The 24,586-nt window shown below is 35.4% G+C and overlaps 1 protein-coding gene across 1 annotated transcript in view; it reads right to left on the bottom strand.

The window, feature by feature from the left end:
• Positions 1-24,586, bottom strand: part of LOC114029390 (syntaxin-7) — a 60,268-nt gene that overhangs the window by 17,314 nt on the left and 18,368 nt on the right. Inside the window, exon 3 of the mRNA XM_027843791.1 lies at positions 5,753-5,822. Within this exon, the coding sequence (XP_027699592.1) occupies positions 5,753-5,822 (70 nt within the window). The remainder of the gene's footprint in view (positions 1-5,752; positions 5,823-24,586) is intronic.

Below are 24,586 nucleotides of genomic sequence, written 5' to 3'. Positions count from 1 at the left end.
CTCAAGGAGCTCAAAGACTAATGGGGAAACAACATTCAAAGAAGATATATGCAAGATACATTGGGGGTAATCAACACAGGGAAGACACTATCAGGAAAGGATATAAAAAAAAAATTAGCAGCTGAAGGGAACAGGAAATGTTTTATGTAGAAGGTGGTGCTGAAGTTATATCTTGATGGAAGAGAGAGATTTTATGAGGCAAAGGCAAAGAGGAAATACATTCCAGGCATGAGAGACAGTTCAGTGAATGAAAAGTCAAAAGAAAGGAGATGGAGTATTGCGTGTAAGGAATAGAGAAAAGGCTAATCTGACCAGATTGCAAAATGGCAGAGGTTGGACAGGGGAGTAATTCTAATGAGACTATATAGATAGGTTGGGGTCAGGTTGTACAGGGCTTTAAAAAGCTAAACAGAGGAATTTATTCTATTTTATCCTAGAGTAAATAGGGAGACCCTTGAGTTTATTGAGCAGAGAAATGAGATGGCTAAAACTGCCAAAGGAAATTCACTTTGGCAGTATTTTGTCAAAGGTGGACTGGAGTAGGTAGAGGAGAGACAGAGAGACCAATTAGGAGACCACTGCAATAATCTAGATGAGAGAAGAAGAAGACTGAAACCAAGGTGATAGCTGTGTGAGTAGAGAAAAGGGGTTTGATGTGACAGATATTGTGGAGCTAGAAATAGCAAGATTTAGCTACTGATTGGATAGTCAGGGTGAGCGAGAGGAAGAGGTTGAGCATAATATAATGCCAAGGCTAAAAACCTGGGAGAATGGTCAGAAACAGGGAAATTTAGGAAGGTGGGTTTGACTAGATAACTTGAGGTCATCAAGGAGAATCTAGGCCTGTCTCAGTTTCTATCAGCCCTTTTTGTTCTGTCATTTACTGGGAAAAAGAGTCTTTTTTCTTGGCAAAGAAACTAGATGGCACAGCAAATAAAGTGATGAACTTGGAGTCAAGAAGAACTAAATTCAAATCTGGCCTAGCTATGAGGTCATTTAAATTCTCTGTGCCTCAGTTTCCTCATCTGTAAAACAGGCACAATAATAGCACTTTCCTTCCAGGGTTGTTGTGAAGATCAAATGAGTTAAATGGATAATGCTTTGTAAAGCTTAAAGGGGGAGATAGATACATAGATAAATGATAGATACAGATAGAGTGCCATAATAAAAAGAAACAAACTATGAGTTGAGTAGCTCTTCCTTCTCTTAGTCATTTGTTTTTGACACACCCACCCTGAGCAGTGGTCCTTTCACTCTCTTGTTTTCCCCAAAATAGCTTTCTAAAAATACCTTTTGGTCCTCAGGTATCCTTACCAGCTACAGCCTCATTCTTGGCTTTTACTAAACCTACTACTATTATCATAGGACCAATTCACACTTTTGTATGACTGAACTATTGCTTCCATTTTCTGAGTATGTCCTTAAAAATTACCTAAGATGATTGAAGATTTCCCAGTGAATCTTCACCAATCTCTTTAGACTAATTTTTCATTTCTTCTTTCCCTTTGAGTCTTCAGACCCTCATTCTTGTGGTTTCTCATTCTTCCCAGACTAATGTCCCTGGCAAAAATTCAGCACAAGGACCATACCTTTTCTATATTTGAACATTTTGAAATCTGATCTTCCATAATCTAGGGTGCACGTAACTATACTATATTTGTTAATATTGTATCTGTATATATTCTCTTTTCTATAGCCCAAATTCTAAAGTGGAATGGTCTCTTTCCTCACCTATATTATCATTAACATCACCCCTAATAATCATTTCCTGATTGCTGAGAATCAAACCCAGAATACAATTACTCCTAGTAGATAATCTTCTATCTTTTGAGGGATAAAAGAATCATTAAGGAAAGTCAAGTAATTATTAGCTATTCTGTTGTTGGTAATGAGAGCTCCAGTAAACGTACAGCTAACTGAAGTCCACCATCACTATCTATCATGCCTCTCTGTTGGGTTTGTGATCTGTTTCCCAAACTCACCTACTTTTTTCCTGTCAAGATGTATCTGTGTACAGACAAATGAGTCCATGGGATTTATTGAATTTCTTGGAATTTTACTTCTATGAATTTCTGGAAATCATTAATGAAATTCTCCCTATAGCTTTCTCCTTCCTCCTTCTTTTTCAGTTTAGAAACTTTTTGATTAAATTTCAAGGCCCCAGGATAAAAATTCTTGGGAAAGATTTCCACTCATTGTCACATTTATAACTAAACACAAGACAGGTGACTGATGAGTTTCTACATGAAAATGTCAATCAACTTGCTGAAGTTTGTTAGCATTTCCTAATCATGCCAAGAAAGTCCAACAGGAAAAAAAGATGAAAATTGCTTACACAACTTCTAAGAAGCATACAATCAAATACTTCTCATCACTTGAATACATTTTACTTGTGTGGTATTCCAGCACCTTACAACTAGATGGTGGATTTTTTTGATCTAGCCCCAAATAATGCTTTAGACAGTAGATGTGAATGCATTTTTAATTAATTGGAATATATGTTCAATGTGAGTAAACCTAAAAGAACTGCTGGTCTAATATTAGTGTTTTCAATAGAATTAATTGTATGTAGAACACTAATTTTCTGATTGAGATAGAACATAGGGAATTTATTCTGTACGTACTCATGCATAATTGTTATGTCCCTCATTAGAATGTAAGTTTTTATGAGTAGGGATTATCTCATTCATTGCATTTTTATCCCTAGTGCCTGACATAGTTCTAGACACCGTTCATATTAAAATTCCTGATATAATTGAAAAATTATAAGAAAACCTTCTCTCTCTAGTGATAGTGGTAGAATATAATTGGATTTGGAGTTGGAAGATTTTGGTTACAATCTTGGTTTTGATACTTATTACCTTTGTTACATTGGACAAGGCATTTGATCTTGCTCAGTTCCCTCATCTGTAAAATGCAGGAACTGGCCTGGATGATCTTTATATGTCCCTTCCATCTTTAAACCTATACACAAGAGGTTCGTAGATATGAATAGAATGGAAGGAGTAAAGTCTAATCCTGATTTAAATTCTGATTTCATCTTTAATTTTTTTTAAAGTTACAAAATTGCAAAAAACCTATAACTTATTAAAGATTTCTTGGAGATCAATTCTAAACGTTCAAGATTTCAATTCCTTATTAACTTCATTGAAACAACTTTAACCAAAAAATTCATCACTCCTATTAAATTTTACTTTGTTTTCCTGTTGTTGTTCAGTTGTTTCAATTGTGTCTGACTCTTTATGACCCCATTTGGGTTTTTCTTTGCAAAGATAATGGAGTAGTTTGCTATTTCCTTCTCCAGCTCATTTTACAGATAACAAAACTGAGGCAAACAGGGTTAAATGACTTGACTAGAGTCACACAACCAGTAAGTATCAGAGGCTGGATTTGAACTCAGTTCTTCCTGACTCCAGGCCCAGTGTTTCATCCACAGCACTACCTAGCTGCCCCTTGTTTTCATAAGCTCTCCTCTAAAACTTCAAATTCAAACTTTCCTTACACTCTTTCTTTTTATTGCCTCCAGCTGTTTGAAACTTCACCTCAAAATATCTCTGTGTCTACTGTGAATATATTTTGTATTTAATTTTCAACATATATGCTGTTTTCTCTCAACAAAGTTTAAGTTCCTTTTGGACAAGAATTTTTTTTTTTAAATTGTAATCCCAGCACCTAATATGGTCCCTGGCACAACCACTTCCTACTAAATACTTAAGATGGTGGGATTGAAACAGGTGACATTCAAATTGTCAAGCCATACTTGGCCCTATCGTTTATCCTTTCCTTTTTCTCTGCCCTATAGATCTTACCTCTTTGCCTCTATGTTGGCTATGAAATGCTAAATTATCTACTTAAGATTGTCATTCCTCTGAAAAATCATTTCTAAAATTATTTGAACTCCATAAAATCTTATTAGAATCACAGAACATCACAACTGGGAGGGAACATAGAGGTTCAGTATTTCATTTTACAAATAAAAAAACTGAGGCCAGAGTAGGGAAGTGATTTAACCATGGGAGTTATCAAGAGAGAAAAGGAACAAGTATCTTGACTCCCAGACTTGGACTCCATGCATCAATCAATGAATAAGTATCTGTTAAGTGCCTAATATATGTCCACTGGGGATAAAATTACAATGAAGGACATAATCTCTACTCATAAGAATCTTACATTTGTTATGTTTAAAAATTAAGGTAAACTGAGGCAACAAAGTCCAGGGCATGTTCATTTTATTGGTGAGACTAGTGACCAATAATAAAAATGAACTAGGCACAAGCCAAGACCACAAGATGGGGCTTAATAGGCTTCATATAATTTTTGAAAACACAAGGGAACAAAGAACAGGAAGCCACAGATGGCAAACAATATGATTGGTTACAAAGTCTGAAATGTCATAGATGATGTAAAACAATATGATTGGACAGCAGTCTGGAATGTAGGGCTAGAAATAACGCTTCCTTCCATCTTGTTATGGAAAGCTCACTGGTGGTGTCCACCCGCACGGTTAATGTCCTAGTGATAACAGACCATGTTTTCTTGAAGGACAGTCATCCATCTACGTTACAGAGATAATAGACCAGACTCCCTGGCATCCACTTGTACCCTTCGAGGATAATAGATTTCTTTTAGTTGTACAAGGGCAGTTAGTGGTACAGAGATAATGATTTTCTTTCCATTAAAATTATTTATAGGAAAACAACTTTTAAAACTTAATTCAAGAGAGGAAAACAACTTCTGGACTCATAAACTTCTGAACTTAACTCAGAGACAAAAAAACACAGCTCAGTCAGTTACAGAATAGAACCAATTACAGAATAGAATCAAATATAAAATATAAATTCAATGTTTGATTTTCTCACATTTTAATATAGAAGATGATAAGTATGTATGTAAATATATACAGAATAAATCCCCAATAATCTATCTCCAATAATGTTCTATATATAATTCACTCTCTTGAAAACACTAATAATATTAAACCATAAGTTCTCTTCGGAGTATTCACATTTAATGCATTTCCAACTAATTAAAAATTTGGTGACTTCTAATATCAAAAGCAACATTTTGGGCCAGAGCAAACCCACCATGTAGTTTTAAGGTGGTGTAGTATCACAATAATAAAATGTATGAAGGTGGCAAGAAACATTTGCAGATGTAATTAATGAGATGGTCACCAGCTGTCCCCTACCTCTTTTTAGATATGAAGAGGGTAGACAAAGGGAGCCATTTACTCCCATTATCCACTGAGTGATGCCATTTGATCTTTAGATCCTTTCCCAGAATCTAATGTCTCCCCCATCAAGTCTATAGCACCCTACTTGTAGGGTAGAGAGAGTCCGTCAGCCCCTTCAGGCATAATGGGCTTCTCTGGAACCTACCAGAAGTCTTCTAGATGGTTCTTCAAAGCAGTCTCAGAACCAGATGAGAACTTGCCCTGGAGATGCCCAAAGATGCCTGTGGTTCTACTATAAGAGCCTGAAACTACCTGTTTCAAAAGCAAAGGCCCACTAAGGTCCATGGGTATCACAACCATTTGTTTAAAAGACTGTTTATCCTAAAACATTTCGCAAATATACACTTTGTAACCAATTTTGGAATGATAAAATTTTAAAAAGAGCAATGATGGATTTTAATGGAAAAGCTTAAGTTTCATTTCATATATACTTCTTACACTGCAAATAACACACTATATTGCAAATAACACAGAAATGGATTTCTTTGGTTGTGGGGGCAAAAAAAAAAAACCACTTACAGTTGTTGCCTCAATTCTGGTGAGTCTTGAGGTGTTCCAAGTTGATTCAAAGACCTTTGTATCTCCGCAGCTACCAGAAAGAATAAGGAAAAAAATCCAAGTCAATAAATTATTTTATGTAGAATATTGCTTTATTGTAGCAACAAAAAGATTTTTGTATAATTGCTTTCAAAGTATCATATTGTAGTAATCAAACAAATGACACAGTGAGCCATGTGAAAGTCAAATAAATGCAGGTCATGTTGTACCATGAATTCTTTTTCAGTGAGGTCTCCATTTTTGCAAATAGTCCAGCTGCTAGCTAAGAAACGTTACTTCAGATTCACCTGAATCAAAACTATTTTTATTAGAATTTTTAATACGTGCAATTTAGTTATGAACTAAATCTCAGAAGGCAAGTTTTATGCCCGAATCATTAAGCAGAGCTAATTTTCCATTAATCCTAGAGTTGTAAGCAACTTTGGAATTTTTGGAGTCCAATCTCCTACTCAACTCCCCATCTAATCCCTCTGACTACCACCTAATTCCACTTTCTTCAATCTTTTGGGACCTAGTTATGATACATATATATTTTCTATCTCTCTCTCTAACATGCACAACAACTTCACTCTCTGTTTCTACCATTTCCTTCCTATGTTCTTATACATATACTCCTTCCTAGGACTGGGGGGGGGGGGAGGGATTTATTCAACCATTCTATGATATCAATTGGCTGCCCCACCTCTTTGTTTCTATTTGGTGCTTCCACATCCATACCATTCATTTAACAGTTTGACTTCCAGCCCCCTCCCTTACCCAACTGAACTTATTTTCTCAAAGATTACCAATGATTTCTTTGTTAGTAAATTGATAGTCTTTTCATAGTGACCCCTCTTGCATCATTAAATACTATTGAACATCTCTTTTCCCTCAATGATCTTTTCCTTAGTTTCTGTGACTATAAACTACCAGCTCTCATTCTACTGCTTCCAGTTATCCCTTTTTTCTCCTGTTCATTGGCGCCTCTTCCTGATTCCTTATGTCAGGTGTTCAAGGCTCTATCCTAAACCCTTTCCTCTTCTCTCCTTTTTTTTTCCCCTAATCTTATTCACTAACTGCTTCAACCACTAGCAGTGCCTCAAATTTGACATCTGCACAATGCAGATCTAATTGTTAATTCCGCCCCCTCCCCTCTTTCTTCAAGCCTAAATCTGACTTTCTAGAGAGAATGAATCCTCTTGCACCAAACAGAATGAATCTGATCCCTTTAATGCATGACAGCCTGTCAGGTACTTAAAAATAGATATCATCCTAGCTCTACCACTTACCTGATATGTGACCTGGACTTTACCTCTCTAAGCCACAATTTCTATATCCACAAACTAAAGCAATATGACAGAGTAGAAAGAACACTGGATCAGAGGTTGTAGGTTCAAATCCCAGCTTTTCTACTTACTAGATATTTGACCTTGGGCAAATCACCACCATCCCTTCACACTCTCTCCATCTGATTTGGCCCCAGATAGAAATATTCCTAGCTACTGCTCCACTGCCCTAATACTTCATTTCGTTATCAGCAGATTCACTGAGATTACAATACTTCACAAATAGTGAACAAACAATGAGGAAAGCAGGTTTTATTCTTCCCAGCCTTCCTCATCTCTATCACAGCTAGAGTCCATTGCCCTATTTTTGTGTTGTTCAATCATTTCAGTTGTGTATGACTCTGTGATCCTACATGGCATTTTCTTGGCAAAGATACTGGTATGATTTGCCATTTCCTTCTCCAGTTCATTTGACACATGAGGAAATTGAGGTAAACAAGGTTAAGTGACTTGCTCAGGGTCACACAGCTAGTAAGTGTCTGAGGCCAAATTTGAACTCAGGATTTCTTGACTCCAGGCCCAACACTGGATCTGCTGTACCACCTAGCTGCCTCTGCCCTATTTTACTAATTATTTTTTTTTAATCCAGCCAGTAGGTTGCAGAAGCTGTACAAAACAGGTTCGAAAGCTGCCAGTGCTCTTCCATTTATTAGCTGTGTGGCTAGTCCCTTAACCTCAGTTTCTTCATCTCTAAAATTGGGATAATAATACTTGTGCTGCCTCATAGGGCTGTTGGAGAATCATGTAAAAAATCGTGAGCTATAAATATGTTCTATCACTTAGGCTCGGATAAGCCAGAGAGATGAAATTCTGTCAATTTTGCTATTTTTTAGTGTCTTGGTTCATCTTTGTTATAAGGAAAGAGTTTAAAACTACTGGGTAAAAGATCTTCAGGTCATTGTGGATTCAATTTCTTTGTTACACCTCTGTCCTAACAGAAATCTAAAGATGGCAGATCGGAATTATGAAGGTTCAGACATATTTCTAAGTTTTTTTTTCATCTTCTTCACATTTTTTTTTTTTTTTGCTTAGATAGAACTTAAAATAGACATTACTGGGCAGTGATGTAGAACTTATGGTAATGGGAAATTGGAATAGAAATGTTTACAGTTGAGGCGAATAGTGCAATGCTTCCATAATTAATACCAAGATTATAAAATATGTAAATAAGTCAGTCCTACAAAGAGTAGTTACAGGATAGCAATTTTGCTTTTAATGCTTGTTTGCATCCTGTGTCTTACAACGAAAGCTAAACAGAGTAAGAGAATTTAAGTTAAAAATATCACTATGCTTAGGTATGCTTAGGTACCTAGAGCTTATAACAGCTTAATCAAAGACAGTCAGCTCTCCAGTAAAGGGCAAGCCCTCCAGTTTTATATGTGCATGATTAAAACGTCAAGTGGAAATAAGTTGTTAAAACCATCTTCAAAGTAGTGAGGTTTCACTCATTTCTAAGAAAAAAAAATCCTGTACCCCTTTTTCCTTTAAAATGAGTGATTTATTTATAATAGTCATCATCTATTTGCTCATTTATAGGATAGAGGGAATGGTGATATTCTAATTCCCAAGGCAATTTTGGAAATTATTCTACAAATCACATTTCATTTCTTTATTGGCAAAAGAAGATGATGCAATGAGTTCTGTTTCCAAGCAAAGATTGAAAACTATGACTACTGGCAGAAAACACACACACACACACACACAGAAAGAGAGAGAGAGAGCTCATAGTAACTATTTCTATTTTGCTAGTTTCAAAAGAATTTCAGGCTGCCTTTTACAGTTGGTTTTTCTTTCCCTCTCTGAACACAGGGAAGAATTTTCTATTTTTGATCTGTTTTCCCTTTAAGGGTATTTCCTTATGACCCTAACATATATTTTTTTATCTTCTGAAAGATTGGAAATCTACTATGCAAAAAGGTACTTTGCCATATATACAATTAAGGGCTATACTAGTACTGTACAGATACCACGCCATACCATTTCAAGATCCTAGATGGAAGTTGGATGAGCTAGTCTTTCATCCCAACATTATTCTTTTTTCTTCTTGGAGCACTGGCTTATAAAATTATCATTATTCACAGACAAAATAAAAACTGTATATAATTTTTTCCAGGAAAAAAAAGGTCAAAAACAGTAAAGGCTAACACTTACATAGCACTTCAAAGCTTGCAAAGTATTTAACAGAACTACTTAAAAAAGATGTGATGTTTCCTTTGCCACCTCAATCTTTATTTGTTTCTTCTTGTTAACCAAAGAACAAAAGAGTTCTGTGCAAGTATATTGGTCAAATCAATTCAACATTTATTTTGTTTTGTTTTGTTTTGTTTTGGCTAGGCAATGGGGTTAAGTGACTTGCCCAGGGTCACACAGCTAGTAAGTGTTATGTGTCTGAGGCCAGATTTAAACTCAGGTCCTCCTGATTTCAAGGCCGGTGCTCTATCCACTGCGCCACCTACTGCCCCTTACTTCAACATTTATTAAATGGCTACTAGGGCAGCAAGGTGACACATAGATAGAGTACTAAGCCTAGAATCAGAAAATCTCATTTTGACCATAAAAAGCTACCAGAGCTACAGAGAGCACTTGTTTCTGATACAAACTGTGTTACCCGGGGCAAATCACTTAACCTCTAAGTATGCCACACAATTAACTTTTTAAGCTTATAAGGTAAAGAATACTTGCAGATATGCTTTGGTTAAAATGAGTTTCCTCATCTGAAGTTGCCTACACTGGTGAAATCACAGGCCCAGGAAAAATAAATAGAAAATTATAAATAAATATACTTTAATAAAGCATGCAGAAATAATTTAACAATTGTTATGGATAAGCGATTTATAAATATATTTCATAGATACATGATTATATGGTTATTATAACAATTTACAAATAATTATACAAATACAAATAAATAGAATTTAATAAGTAAGACCTCTTGGTAGCAAAAATTTGCCACAGATCAGCACTTAACAATAGATTGGTAGATAAAAGAATTGGTCTATGGAAAGAACACTGAAATTGGAATCAGAGGATGGTTCAAGATGCAGTTCTGACACTTACTAGCCATGTGAGCATGAGACAGTTATGATTTCTCTAAGCCCTGGCTTACTCATCTATAAAATGGAGATAATAACATATGCACTTCCTACCTCACTGGATTGTTGTGAAAAAAGATATTTTGTAAACTTTGAAATACTATATAAACATAAGATATTATGAATTCCAGAACAGACTTATTCAAAGTATTAGTGAAAATTCTAATGAAATCTAAGAAAATCCAAATTTGTAAATAAAAAAAAAACTATTTATTCATATGGCAACAAGCATTCTTGACCTTACAAGATTCACCACTGGATTCTTTTAATTAGCAAGCTCTTCAAAGCATTTATTTAATCCTTCTCCACAAAAATTAGGACAACAAATCTAACTTTTATGTCAATATTTTGAACCAGTCATATCATTACTTCCTTTCCATTAGTAATTTTAAGTATTTTTAAGAATTTGTTTTATAAATGGAATCACTAAAAGAATATTTTTATAATCACAAAGTAATTCCAGTATTTGCTACATAATTTTTTTAAGCCAACCTTATCTATAAGACAGGAATCTCAACCTGAGATTCACAGATCCCTAACCTGTATCCACGTAAAGATTTTTCAGGAATTGGTGAATTTAAATCAGAAAAAATACATCTTTATTTCAACATAATTGTATTTCTTTGTTATCCTATGTATTTTATTTTAGATATTTAAAGATATTATTCTAAGAATGGGTCCACAGGCTTAATCAGACTGACAAGGGCAGGCTAGGACCCAAAAAAAAGATTAAGAATCTCTGTTTTAAGGTATAATTTTCAGTCTGATTAACTCAAATCCACATATCCAATAATCTATAAAATATCCTTTTGCTATTCTCTTATAATTTTAGTGTTTTAGAGAACATACTATTCAATGAAGGAGAGGTACATGTTTTTATACCATTAAGACACAGATGAATACTCTTGTGTGTGTGTCTGCTGCCACCTGGTGGCATAACTAAAAAGAAACATCCTACTGTCTGACAAGACAATTTGCTCCTTAATTGGTTACTATAATAAAGGCCCCAAACACTTATTCACTTATTCCTGCAGTACATAAAATCCCAGGGTATATTCCCCTCATCTCCACCAAGTCTTTGCTGTAATACACATTTTGTATTGCAATATTGTAATTGTATAATTGCAATATTGTGAACCAACATGAGATTAAGTTGTAGGGGACGTAGACACCCCTTCCCTATAGCACTCCCCCATGTGCACCTGAATACCAACCAGGCCAACTCTGGTATTAAGCAGACCCACTCAAGCAGGACTTTGTCTTTAGAAAATTCCCCAAAAAGTCTACCACAAGATAAGAATAAGGTTTCTCCAAGTAACTAGGAGGCTACACTAATTATCTTATCTCCTGAATCCTAGAGAGTTGTTGTGAAGATCCAGTGAGAAGATACAAGCAAAGGCCCTTGGTAAAACCTCAAGTAATGTAGAAATTTCAGTTATTAGCAATGCCCCTAAGTCCTAAGCAATGCCCCAGCTATCCTAAGATAGCTAGCAGCTAAGATCTCTAGCAGCTTTCGGCCACTGGTGGGATAGCAATAGCACCAGGCTATGAGTCAAAAGACGTAGAGTTCGCTGTATTAATCCCCATTAAAAAAAATAATAATAACAGCCTCATTTTTACTTCCAATCAGCTCTCTGGAGGCAGATAGGTGACTCAGTGGATAGAGCACTGGGCCTGGAGTCAGGAAGACCTAAGTACAAATTCAGCCTCAGACATTTACTAGCTGTGTGACCCTGGGTAAATCACTTAGTCTCTGTCTTCCTCAGTTTCTTCTACCATAAGCTAGTTCTCATTATGAACTATACATTTTGAGCAAATCACCTGAATTCTATTTGTTTCTTCATCACAACCCACATTCTGTTACCTCTCTCACAGTGTTATGAAGATCAAAGGAGATAAATGTCCTTCAAACTACTTTAAAAAAAATACATAAAATTAAGATAATAATAAATGTTAATAATAATGCCAAGCACTTTGTATGGTATCTACTATACTGTGTTAAGCACTTTACAAATATTATCTCATTTGATCCTCACAACCATGAGAGATGAGTTGCTTTTATTATTCCCATTTTACAGTTCAGGAAACTGAGGCAAACAGGGGTAAAGTGATCTGTCTAAGGTTATGTAGTTAGTGTCTACGCTCAGATTTAAGGGCAGTTAGGTGGCACAATAAATAGAATGCCAATCCTAGGGTTGTGAAGATCTGAGTTCAAATCCAGCCTCAGACAGTTACTAGCTGTGTGACCTAGGGCATCTTAACCCTGTTTGCCTCAGTTTCCTCATCTGTCAAATGAGCTGGAGAAGGAAATGGCAAACCACTCCAGTATCTTTGCCAAGAAAACCCCAAATGGGGTCACAAAGAGTCAGACGTGACTGAAAAATTTTTGAACAACAACATAGTTGGAAGCATCAACAAAGAGTTGGCCATGACTGAATAATAACAAGCTAAAATTTGAAGTTAGGTCTTCTTTACTTCAGGCCCAGGGATTTGTCCACTGTGCCACCTAGTTGCCTCAAAATACAAGCCATTCTTATTAGTAACACAACTGAGTAGTCGAGTACTACTTAGTAGTAACTTTACTAACACTGAACTTCATGAGCAAGTCCTGAGGGTTTTATCTAAGAAGAGGGGAAGGGAATAAGCATTTACATGGCATTTACTATGTTCCAGACTGTGCTAAGTAAGGGCTTTAAAATTATCTTGCCTGAGCCTCACAATAAGCCTGTGAGATCAGATGCTGTAGAGGAAACTGAGGAAGACATACACTAAGTGCTTTGCACACAGCCAGTAAGTGTCTGAGGCTGAATTTGAACTTAAGTCTTCCTGACTCTAGGACCAGTGCTCTATCCACTGAGTTACCTACCTGCCTCTACAGAGCTGACTGGAAGTAAAAATGAGGCTGTTGGTATTATTATTTTTTTTTTAAAACGGATTAACATACACTATTGCTACAATAACTTAAAATCACCATGGAAAGGCAACAAAATTCTGGTCAAATATAATGTTAGTACTACGTTATAAAAGTTAAGGGACATGCCCATCTTTTTTTTTTTTTGTTAACAATTAACTACACTTTTCCTGAAATATACTCCACAAAGGGGCTTGTTAGAGTTACTCTCTCCTCACTTCCACCTCATAGAATTTCTAGGTTTCTTCAAAGCACAGATCTAGTGCCAACTCCAACCAAATGCCTATGCTGATTTCTACTCCCTCTCATTCCCTTATTAGTACTCTCTCCCATTTGAATTTATGTTGGATTGTTTTGTATTCACTTTCTTGTGATAGCTTCTATCTCCTGCACCTCAAACCCTTAGAATGTAAATATCTTCAAGAAAGAAGCTGCTTATATTGTTATTTGTATCTCTCAATACCTAGAATAGTAACAGGCATAGTAAGTGCTTAAAAAAAATTTGAATTAAAAATGTTAAGACCTGTCTGTTCTATAAAAACATAATGTATCAAGTTAAAAATATGAAATGAAGTTAGTATTTTAAAATTAAAAAAAATATTCTGGTGGTAAAGTCAAATTAAAAACTAATTCACTTATGAATTTAAGAGAAATTCATTCCATTGTAGAAAAAAAAAACTTTACAAGTGGAAAAACTTTTCAAGAACATAGGAGTATTTGTTAAAGCATCTAAAAGTTTGCTATTGAAACAACTGCAATTCCTTCAATACTATCTCTGTCCCATGATCAGTCTTGTGACACTATCAGGGAGCAACAACATAGCATCTTTATATCTCAAAAAACTGGCCTGACTTGTTTAGTGATAAAAAAGAAAAAAAAGAAAAAAAAAGCACTCTTGAATAGGGAAGAGAGTAGAGACTTGTAAAATCCCAGCGTTCCAATTCACTGAATTACAGGCTCCCATCTAACATGCTAGACCTCAAAAGGAAACATTTAGCTCTTTATAGAAACACAATACTCCTACCTGAGACCAGCTTTTTTTTTCCCACTCAAGCAATCTAAATTTTGTTACAGAAGAAGTTTTCCAGTTTAAAGTTACTTGATTCCTTCTAGAAATTCCTTCAAGAAATTTGGTGGAGGAAGAGGTTATGAAAAAGGAATTTTTTAAAGGTTTAAAGTTACTACGTGTTAAGACAAGAGGCAGTATGACATAGTGGATAGAAAGCTGACCTCTCAGTCCTAACAGTCAGGAATACCCTGGGTTCAAATCTTGCCCCTGACCCATACAAGGCAAATTGCTTAACCTCCCATGGTCCCAAAGAACTTTCTAAGGATATAAATTACAGATTTGCAGATCTGCACTGGTAGAGGGAGTTTCTTAAACCACTGAAATTACAAATCCAGGTAAAAATAAACAATTAATAAGAATAAGAATAACATGATATGACAGGACTGAGTCCACTAGGAAGCCTATGTCAGAACACAAAATTATAGATAACTGAGGTTTTCATAGAAAAAGACTGAAAGTCACACAAATTGGATGTTTATATATGATGATTGCACTTCTTAGCACGGACATTCCAATTCAAATGTTACTTCAGATCAACTTTTGGAGCTTATTGCTTAGAGGGGAGGAATAATCAGGAAAGTCCAAGTAAAGATATTGGTTGATTGTTATTAACAGGAAGCTTAAATGATATAAATAGGTGATTTAAAGATGGAATAGCAATGAAAACATGATTTACACATAAAAGGTGATGTTATAAGCAAGTTGAGCATGGAATAGTTTATCTGTCAGATTTATAGATCCGAGAAGAATTCAAGACCAAAGAAGGTATACAGAGCATTACAAAATGTAAAATAGATCATTTTGATTATGTAAAATTAAAAAGTCTTTGCACAAACAAAACCAAATACAACCAAAATTATAAGGAAAGCAGAAAATTGGGGGAAAATTTTGCAACAAGTATCTCTGATAAAGGCATCATTTCTCAAGTATATAGAGAAATGAGTCAAATTTAGAAAAATACAGGTCATTCTCCAAATGATAAATGGTCAAAGTATATGAACAGGCAGTTTTGAGACAAATAAATCAAAGCTATCTATGGCCATATGAAAAAAAATGCTCTAAATCACTATTGATTAGAGAAATGCAAATTAAAACAACTCTGAGGTACCACCTCATCCCTATCATATTGAATAATATGACAACAAAGGAAAATGTTGGATGTTGGAAGGGATGTGGCAAAACTTGGATAGTAATGCACTGTTGGTGGAGTTGTGAACTGATCCAACCATTCTGGAGAGCCACTTGGAACTATGCCCAAAGGGCTATAAAACTGTACATACCCTTTGATCCAGCAATACTACTGCTAGGTCTATATACCAAAGACATTAAAAAAAAGGTGAAAGGGCCTATTTGTACAAAAATATTTATGGCAGCTCTTTTTATGTTGGCTAAGAATTGGGTTGAAGGGATGCCCAACATTTGGAGAATGTGGTATATGATTATTATAGAATATTATTGCTCTATAAGAAATGACAAGCAAGATGATTTCAGAGAAACCTGGAAAGACTTACATGAACTGATGCATAGTGAATAGAACAAGGAGGATTTTATATACCATAACAGCAATACTGTTCAATGAAGAACTCCAGATGATTTAGTTTTTCTCAGCAATACAATTCTAAAGGACTGATGCTGAAGCATACTATCTGCCTCCAGAGGAAGAACTGATATTGTTTGAATACAGACTAAAGCAGGCTATTTTTCACTTTCTTTCTTTCCTTTTTTTCCCCTTTTATTTGAGTCTTCTTGTACAAAATGACTAATATGGAAATGTTTTACATATTGTACATATATAACCTATATCTGATTGCTTACCATCTCAGGGAAGGGAGAGGGGAGGGAGGAAGGGAGTGATAGGACTTGGAACTCAAAAACTTTAAATAAAAATGTTTTTAAAGGATGGGTAGGGAAGGATGACATACGTGGGAGATCCTTCTTCTTCCTATCCTCGATCTCCTTGACTGGAGTCTATTTTTACCAAAACGATTCAATAGGCTCACTTCTGGGCAGATTTGCTGCCAGAGGAAGGAGTTAAAATCTGCCAACTAGGATTCAATTACTATCTCTATTGTGTGCCAACAAGAAAAATTCTTTATCTCTAGTTCTGACCTCCTACCAGTTCTTTAATTCTCAAAAATTCTCCACTAGGGTGGAGTGACTGAAAATATGGTACAATATATTGTACATTTATGGTACTGTACACGTATAGTAAATACATAATATTGTTAGGGAGCATAGAGATTATATAGTTTTAAAATAATGGTCCATGACCTTCTTGCCAATGATAGAGTTCATTCAGCAAGAATTGATAAAAAATCCACTTGCTAAGAATTCTGTGAATCTAATTTAAAAAAAAAAAGGAAAGGGGCAAAAGGGATAGTGAAGAAAGCGTTCTACATCTATCAGTCAAGTGATACAATCAACAATAGTTACAATGTAGGAAGAGAAATATCAGAAATGACTAAGTACTTCATAAAAGAATAAATATAAGGAATAAGCAATAAAACTCATGGATCAAATGTCCATATGCAAATGTACAAAATACAAACAAGGTGAACTAGTCATCAGTACAAGGAAAAAAATTTGGCTTCATAGGTGTCACTGACACTTGGAGAAAGTAAAACCTATGACAGGAGTATGACTCTAGGAATATATAATTTATTCAAAAACAAAAGATTTAACTAAGTGGCAGGGGGAATAGGGTGATGTAGAGCAGAGTTGTACATCAATAAGGTTTACTTATATAAGTAATCCAGGTAACCAGAATGGGGAAGCATAGAATGAAAGATTTAGTAAGGAGAATTTAAGTCAAGATTAAGGGTGATGGTTGTCTAGTTGTTCAGTCATGTCTAACTCTTCATGATCCCATTTGGGGTTTTCTGGGCAAAGATATTGGAGTGGTTTGCCATTTCCTTCTCCAGTGGATTAAGGCAAACAGAAGTTAAGTGACTTGCCCAGAGTCACACAATTAGTAAGTGTTTGAGGCTGAATCTGAACTCAGGTCTTCCTGACTCCTGGGCCAATGCTCTATCCACTGAGCCACCTAGCTGCCTCCTAGACAAACACAGGTTAAGTGACTTGCCCAAGGTCACACAGACACTAAGTGTCTGAAGTCAGATTTGAATTTGCCCATGTCTCTAACCACTGAGCTACTTAACTGTTCCAAGAGTGACAGTACAGAATACTATTGTCATCAGATGGAGGAGTAGGTGAGACTTCAATTCATTCTCTCTCCCCCTTCCTATCCCTTCCTTTCTGTGGCTGCCTCTGTCATTCTACCAGCTCTCTGTGGACTTTAATGCAATTTATTTATATTAGTACAAATCATTTTTCTAAATCATCATTTTTCTGTCAACTGGTGAAGCACAAGATTACAACAACCTTGCTAGAGTAAATCTAAACTCCCAAGCATGGCCACCTACTAATTATACACATCCTTTTTTGCCTAACTACTGTTCTTTAGTACTGTCTGCTTCCGCCAAGCATCAACACACTTAGTGCCCTTATGACTTTCCCCATCCAGCTTCAAAGGCTTACCATATGCCATCCAATTTGTTTAGAATGCCTTTCACAGCTTACAAAATCTACGAGCTGGAAGACACCTAAGAGTTCATCTGGTCCAACCTGTACCTGAACAAGGATACCATCTGTCACATCCCAATTACCTCCCAAGGCAACAGAAACCACTTTGGAATAGTTACAATTGGAAGTTTTCCCTGGCGTTAAGTCTAAATCAATTGCTGTAACAACTCCTACCTACCGGTCTCAATTTTGCTCACTGAAACAAAACATAACAAGTGTAGTCCCTCCTCCACAAAACAGGCTTTCACGTATTTGAAGCAAGCTATTATCATCCTCATGGGGTAGCACGGGGCTATGGAAATAATGCTAGCCTGGGAACCAAAGCACCTGGTCTCAAAACCCATCTCTAATATTTGTTAGCTATGTGACCCTGGACAAATCTTTTACCTTTTTGGGGTCTCAGTTTCCTCATTTATGAAATTAAGAGGCCTAGACTAGATATTGCCTCTAAGGTCCCTTCCAGCTCTAAATTAATGATGCAGAGACCCTGTAATACTGCTATTTAATCTCTATTTTGTATGAAAGATTCCTCAGTTGTTTAAAACATTTGTTTATTCACAGGGCACTTACACATGGAATTACAGCTTAGATTTAGTAACATGATCAAAATTCAGATAATTTTTTTAAAGTTTCTCTACATAATGACTAATAAGCCCTGACATAAATATATATTTTATATGTATATATATATATATATACACATATATGTAAAGTTTCATGATACATGATCAAGCCAATCACAGGACAAAGGAAGTTCTCTTTTAATTCACTAGAACAATGCTTCCTAGATTTTGTTCTATAAAACTCTTGTATTCTTGAACAATAGTAGGAATTATATAACTAACATTTGTATAGGACTGTATGATTTGCAAAGTACTTTACAAATTATTTCACTTCATCCTAATAATAACATCCCTATGAGGTAAAAACCATTTTTATCCCCATTTTCCAGATGAGAAAACTGAAGCTGAAATCTTAAATGACTGAGCCAAGCTCACACAGGTAATAAGTACCAAAGGCAGGATTCACATTCAGACTTTCCTAACTCCCAATCCAATATTCTAACCACTCTATCACTTAGTTGTTTCTGAACAATGTGAATAGTGGTTCCATGAGAAAACTTCTGTGCAAATGAAATCTTTCCTCTCTAAAATAATAAATATAAAGATTATGTGTATATCGAAGTGTTTATTGCATGCACCATTTTTCCTCAGCATAAAAATAAACTTTCTTTCTTCTATGTCGTTTCTTCAACACTCCCTCTATTACAAGGCACATTTCATACTCTTAAGACAAGCAACTGTAAGTCCCGTAAATATATTTCAAGATGGAAAAAAAAAAAACATTTCACAGCCAAAATGGCTTGGGAAATGATAACCTAGAATTTTCAAAGGAACTAACGGAATAATTTGCCAGAGTTGTAGGCTAGGACAAGAGAATAGCTCTAATGAGGTAGAGGTAATTTTATCTTTTGTTTTTTTCTCTTCTGGGGTGGGGATGTAATTTTTTTTTAAATCTAAAATTAAATCAGTATGTAAAACTAGATTGAGGTACAATTAGACTTACTTCTACCTTCATTTTTTAAGAGGAAAAAGGTACTGTCATTCTGGAAATATGTAATCAGATTGCCTTGCAAACTCAACGCAGAAAGTATGTAACTGGCATTTTAAATCAAAAACATCTCATTACTGCAGTGAAATTAAAACTGCATTAAAAACTAGCTCATAATGTTGAGCTGTAAGCAATTTCTGAAGAACCCAAAGTATAAGGCACATTTACAGAAAATCATTCTTAAATACTCCATTTAAGTCATCTGATGAAATACCCAATTTGCTCAAAATTCAGTTCACCATTTTCTCTTTAAATTTTTCACAGAATTAAGATAAGAGACATTGTTTTGAGGTGTATTACACTGATTAAAAGATACTGAACTAACTAAGCAAATAACAGGGAATCAGGATAATTGAAAGTCAAACTGTACTGGTACTTTCTCAGTATCAAATGAGATCTTTAGCCCATCGTGAAATCTACAAACTGAATCTCATTATCAATTTGCTGTTGCATTTGAGATACAAAGAACAAATCAGATAAACAAAAATCATGTATTCTATGTTATTAATAGCTCCCCCTATTAAATCTGAGTATTTTACAAGTTAACATGTCACTTTATCAATGAAATCATGATCTCATCATACTCTTCAATTTACATAGAACATTACCAATCCATTCATCCTTATCCTTCACAATTCTTGTCCATATCTTTCTACTAATCTTGGTTCTTGGTGAATCAATTCCTTAATCATTAGACAAAAATGCACATTGCTAGTAGCAATGATTAAACTGATGGCTCTAGATGATCTAAGAACCCAGTAGTTCTTAGTATCCTTTTCCTACTTTTTCAACACCACCACCATCACTGCAAGAGTGATAAGGAACCCCAAGAGACTGAGGACCATTTTTTATGGTTGCCTGTTTATTTCTTTAAAAGTATTTAATAAGCACCTGTTGCATTCTAGATACTATGCCAGGTGTGAAGGGTACAAAGAGAGAAATGAATCTGTCTCTGATCTCAAAGAGCTTACATTGTCTTGGAGGAAGCAACATATACACAGAAAAGCAAATACAGTTCAGTTTTAAATGTGATACAGAAGAGTTTATATTTTATTCTTGAAGCAAAAGGAAACTAATGGAAATTCTTGCACAAGGCAATGACATGTTCAAACCTATGCTTTAGGAGTATAAGATTGGGGACATCATTTTGGCAGTTATGTGGAGGATGAACTGAAGAAGGGAGGAAACGGGGACAAGAAAACCAATTAGGAGGCGCTTGTTAGAGCCCAGGCACCAGGTAAAGAGGACAGGGAAGTACAGGGATGAATTTAGGTTATGGCAAGGGTGAAAAGAGTTCAAGAGCTGCAAAACAGTGAGAATATTTACCCCACAGTTTATCTGTCAAAGTAAAAAAAAATTAATGAAAGAATTAAATGCAGTTCTTCTAAATAATATCTGCTAATACAGTTAAGATATGATTCAACTCAAACATGTGACTATTTATATTTCACCGCTTCTCAAGAAGAGGTTTATTTTGTCTTCTGACAAAGAGGTGGTGAACTCAGGATACAAACTGAGACAATATTTTTGGATTTCGTTCATGAGGAAATTAGTTTTGCTGACTACATGTGTTACAAGGTTGTCTTTTCTTCTCCCCCTACCCCCACAATGGGGAGGGGAAAGGTAGAAGGAAGAGAACATAGATTTTTTTTGTTAATTAAAAAAATTAAATTTTAAAAGAATAAGTCTCTTCTGTAAAACAATATGCACCCATATGGTGTATACTGAGACACATGGTCTCAGTAAATATACAAATATACATATATATATATATATATGTATGTGTGTATGTATGTATATATTCACTTTTCAGAGAAATTATAAAATATCTAAGGTAAAACTCTCTTCTCTGAAAATTTAATAATTTATGACAGTTAATACTCTTCATCAACAGGATGGACTCCTGAATGTTTTCTCCCTTCTCAAATTACCACAGATTCATTAATTTGTGTATGTTGCATTCTCTCTTCCTGCCAGTAGAATGCACGCTCCTTGAAGACAAAGTCTATTTTGTTTTCATCTCTCTAGTCCCAGTATAGTGCCTGGAATGAACATAGCAGACAATAAATGTTTGTTGAATTGAATCATAGAATCTCAGAGCTGGAAGGCTTAAAAATTATTTAGCTCAACCCTGTCACTTAAAAAATGAAGAACCCAAGGTTTTTTCATCATCAAGGTTAAATGATTTTTAACAACTACTAAAATAACAAAGTTCCTCAGAGGACCCAGGTTTAACTCTGGCTTTTGATTACTTGTGGGATGTTGGAAAAATCAATTTACCTCCGTAGGCCCCAATTTCCTCATTTGTAAAATGAGGCGCTATAATTGAATGGAGTCTAAGGTTCTTTCCAGCCCTAGATTTATGATCTTCTTTGATCCCATGAATGAAAGATTCTACACCCTTGTGAGTAGTTGTTGTTGTTATTTGTCCTTTTTTCTTAAAGAGGACCTTGACATTAGGAAGGTGATGCCACGACTTACAAGTGAATTGGATTTAAGTGACAGAGGGCTGTGCAAAATCACCAGCCTCACTTTCTCCTCCAGAGCCATCTGGGTTCAGTGGCAAGATAGAGATCAGAACAACTGGAGATGGCCCCCACAGCCCAAGTAGTTCATCCTTCCTATAAAGCTATGTTGGAACTATAATTGAAGGGGAAAATTTGGGAGAGGGTTTATATTGCCTAGGTTAAGAATTTTATTTTCATGCCCAGCACTGATCTAAACCAGCACCTGTTATTAGTCAGAAAGAAAATCCTACCCGTTGAGCCAATGAAACTGTTTAATTACTGCTCCCTCCCCAAAGAGATTTAAAAATCCAACTAGTATTTTCAGAAGTAACATCTAAGGTAAGTTCTTTGGAAGAAAGTGGTATACTTTTTTAAAATGCTTTACCTAACAACCTCTCTTCCACTTTTTACTACTGACCTACCCAAAGACAAACAACTCCACCTTTATATACATACCAGTTCCACCAACTTTTTGAGGAGGGAAGGAGAATGGGTTCAGTTGTGGTTTTTTTTTTTTTTGTTTGTTTTGTTTTGGATATTATGAGAATCTGGTGACCTGAGCTTTTTTTTGTTCAAATATGGAGTGAAAGACATGTTCCCTCTTCAAATAGGAGTTTTTCATTTATATTGAGAATGAAATACTGAAAGGAAGAAAGGAAAGAAAGAAGGAAGGAAGGAAGGAAGAAAGAAAGGAATAAAGGAAGAAAAGAAGAAAGAAAGAAAGAGAACAATCACAGTTTTAAAGCAGCCTGATTAGTTTCTGAACTTGGTCTGTAGTCTTATGGAGACAATAGCTACAGGTTAATCCCTCTATGTGCTAATCTTATATCTCAGATTCATAAGAATGACATACATATTTTAATATTGACTAAGCAATATATATAAATACTGACTAGTATTTTAATGCTAAGTGAGCCTAATCACCATCCTAATGTTGCAAAGAACATTTCTATTTGTTAGAGGACTGCAACCCACGAGAAAAAAATGTGAAAGGTAAAACATAGACTCAACACCATTTAGAAATGTAGAGACTTATTATTAACTTTAAGCCTTCCTAAGATGACCAGTCAAAAATTGTTTTTAAAACACTAAAAATAGTTGAAGCCAACACTATGATTACAAAGCAGAAGTGAAAAGGAAAGCTGGGAGATATGTTTTATCACTTGAACTAAAGTGGTGTTTGTTTTTTCTTTTTTTAAAGCATTGCACTCTACAGCAATACCTTAATGGCTTCACTATGTGAAGCTGTAGAACATTATTAAGTTTCACAAAAGATGATCTCCTGTATTCTACACACTGAAATCCTCATGCATAAAACCTATATCATTTTGTTCAGTTCACATGAATTCTTTGTTTTTTTTTCTCTCAGCACCCACCTCAATTTAGGAGAACGGAACAAAGGAACAAAGGAAGAAAAGGAAGGGAAGAAGAAAGAAGGAAGGAAGGAAAGAAAGAAGGGAGGGAAACAGACAGAGAATTATCTGCCTTGTGCTTTGTATAAAACAAGTATTATTATACATGCTATTTCTTAAGGCTTCTGTGTCCAAGAAACCCTAATATCTAATATTCTTGGATAGAAGCTCTGCTGACTTATCTCCACGCAGCCTGACTATACTATCTACTTCTACATAAACCTGAGTGGACAGAAACTTGAAAAGAACTCTATCAGTTGTCATATGCCTACTAAAAATGGTATTAAAAGTTAATTGGTCTAACTATAATATTTAAAATGACTAACTAGTTGGAGTTCATCAAAGTTTTATATAATATTTAAAAGATTAAGAGGTTTTCTGTCCCATATGGTAGAATTAGGCAGGTTTGGCTTAAGGAAAAGCTTAATAACAATTCATTGGAATAAGTCCCCTCAGGAGGAGGTGGGTTCCCCTCCACTGAGCCCCCTTAGGAAGGTTGATTCCCCTCTATTCAATGTCTACAAACAGAAGCTGGATGACCCTTTGGGGACATAGTGGAAAGGATTTTTGATCAGTTCAGGATGGATTAGATGGCTTTTCCCACTCAAATTCTTTGATTCACACTTCCTACCAAGAGTTCATTATAAGGATAAATAACATCCAAATGCCATTTTCTCTTCAACTTTCTTTTATAAGACTGTTAATTCACAAGGGCCCGGAAGACACATATTTAGCTTGTGAAGGAAGCACTTTAAAAGTTCTGAGGTATTCATTAGTCAAGCACAGAAAGGACTATTGGGAATTTTTTTCTCCAGAAAGTGAAGTGAAAGTTCACACTTCTGTCTTTCATTTCCACAAAGTTTCTGCACTAAATTTATGCCACATGTTAGTCTACTTACTATATTCCAGCAAATAGTACAGTGCTTTGGCACACAATAATCACTTAAATAAATGATAACTAAATGAATTACATAAGCATCCTTCACAAACTCAGCTCTGGCACATGTTGTAATTGAGAGGTGGTAAGTAGTCGAGAAAACTCTCCTGTGGCTCAGGTTAGATCTCACAGAATATCTGGGCTTTGGTGGCTTAAAGACAGTTCTGAAACTGTTCATCTTCACTGATTCGCAAACTTGATTTTTCCACTTCACTAGTCAGTGAGGCTCGGGGAGGGGGTGGAGAGCATGAGAAAGTGGGGACTAAATGATGCTAACAAAACTCATAAAAAGATAGATTTGTTACCCAGAATGCCAATTTACAATGAGAGATGATAATAACAACAATTA

The sequence above is a fragment of the Vombatus ursinus genome, unplaced genomic scaffold, assembly GCF_900497805.2.
Source record: "Vombatus ursinus unplaced genomic scaffold, bare-nosed wombat genome assembly UNPS02014931.1, whole genome shotgun sequence".
NCBI classification, from domain to species: Eukaryota; Metazoa; Chordata; class Mammalia; order Diprotodontia; family Vombatidae; genus Vombatus; species Vombatus ursinus.
This window is presented reverse-complemented; position numbering and strand designations above follow the sequence as displayed.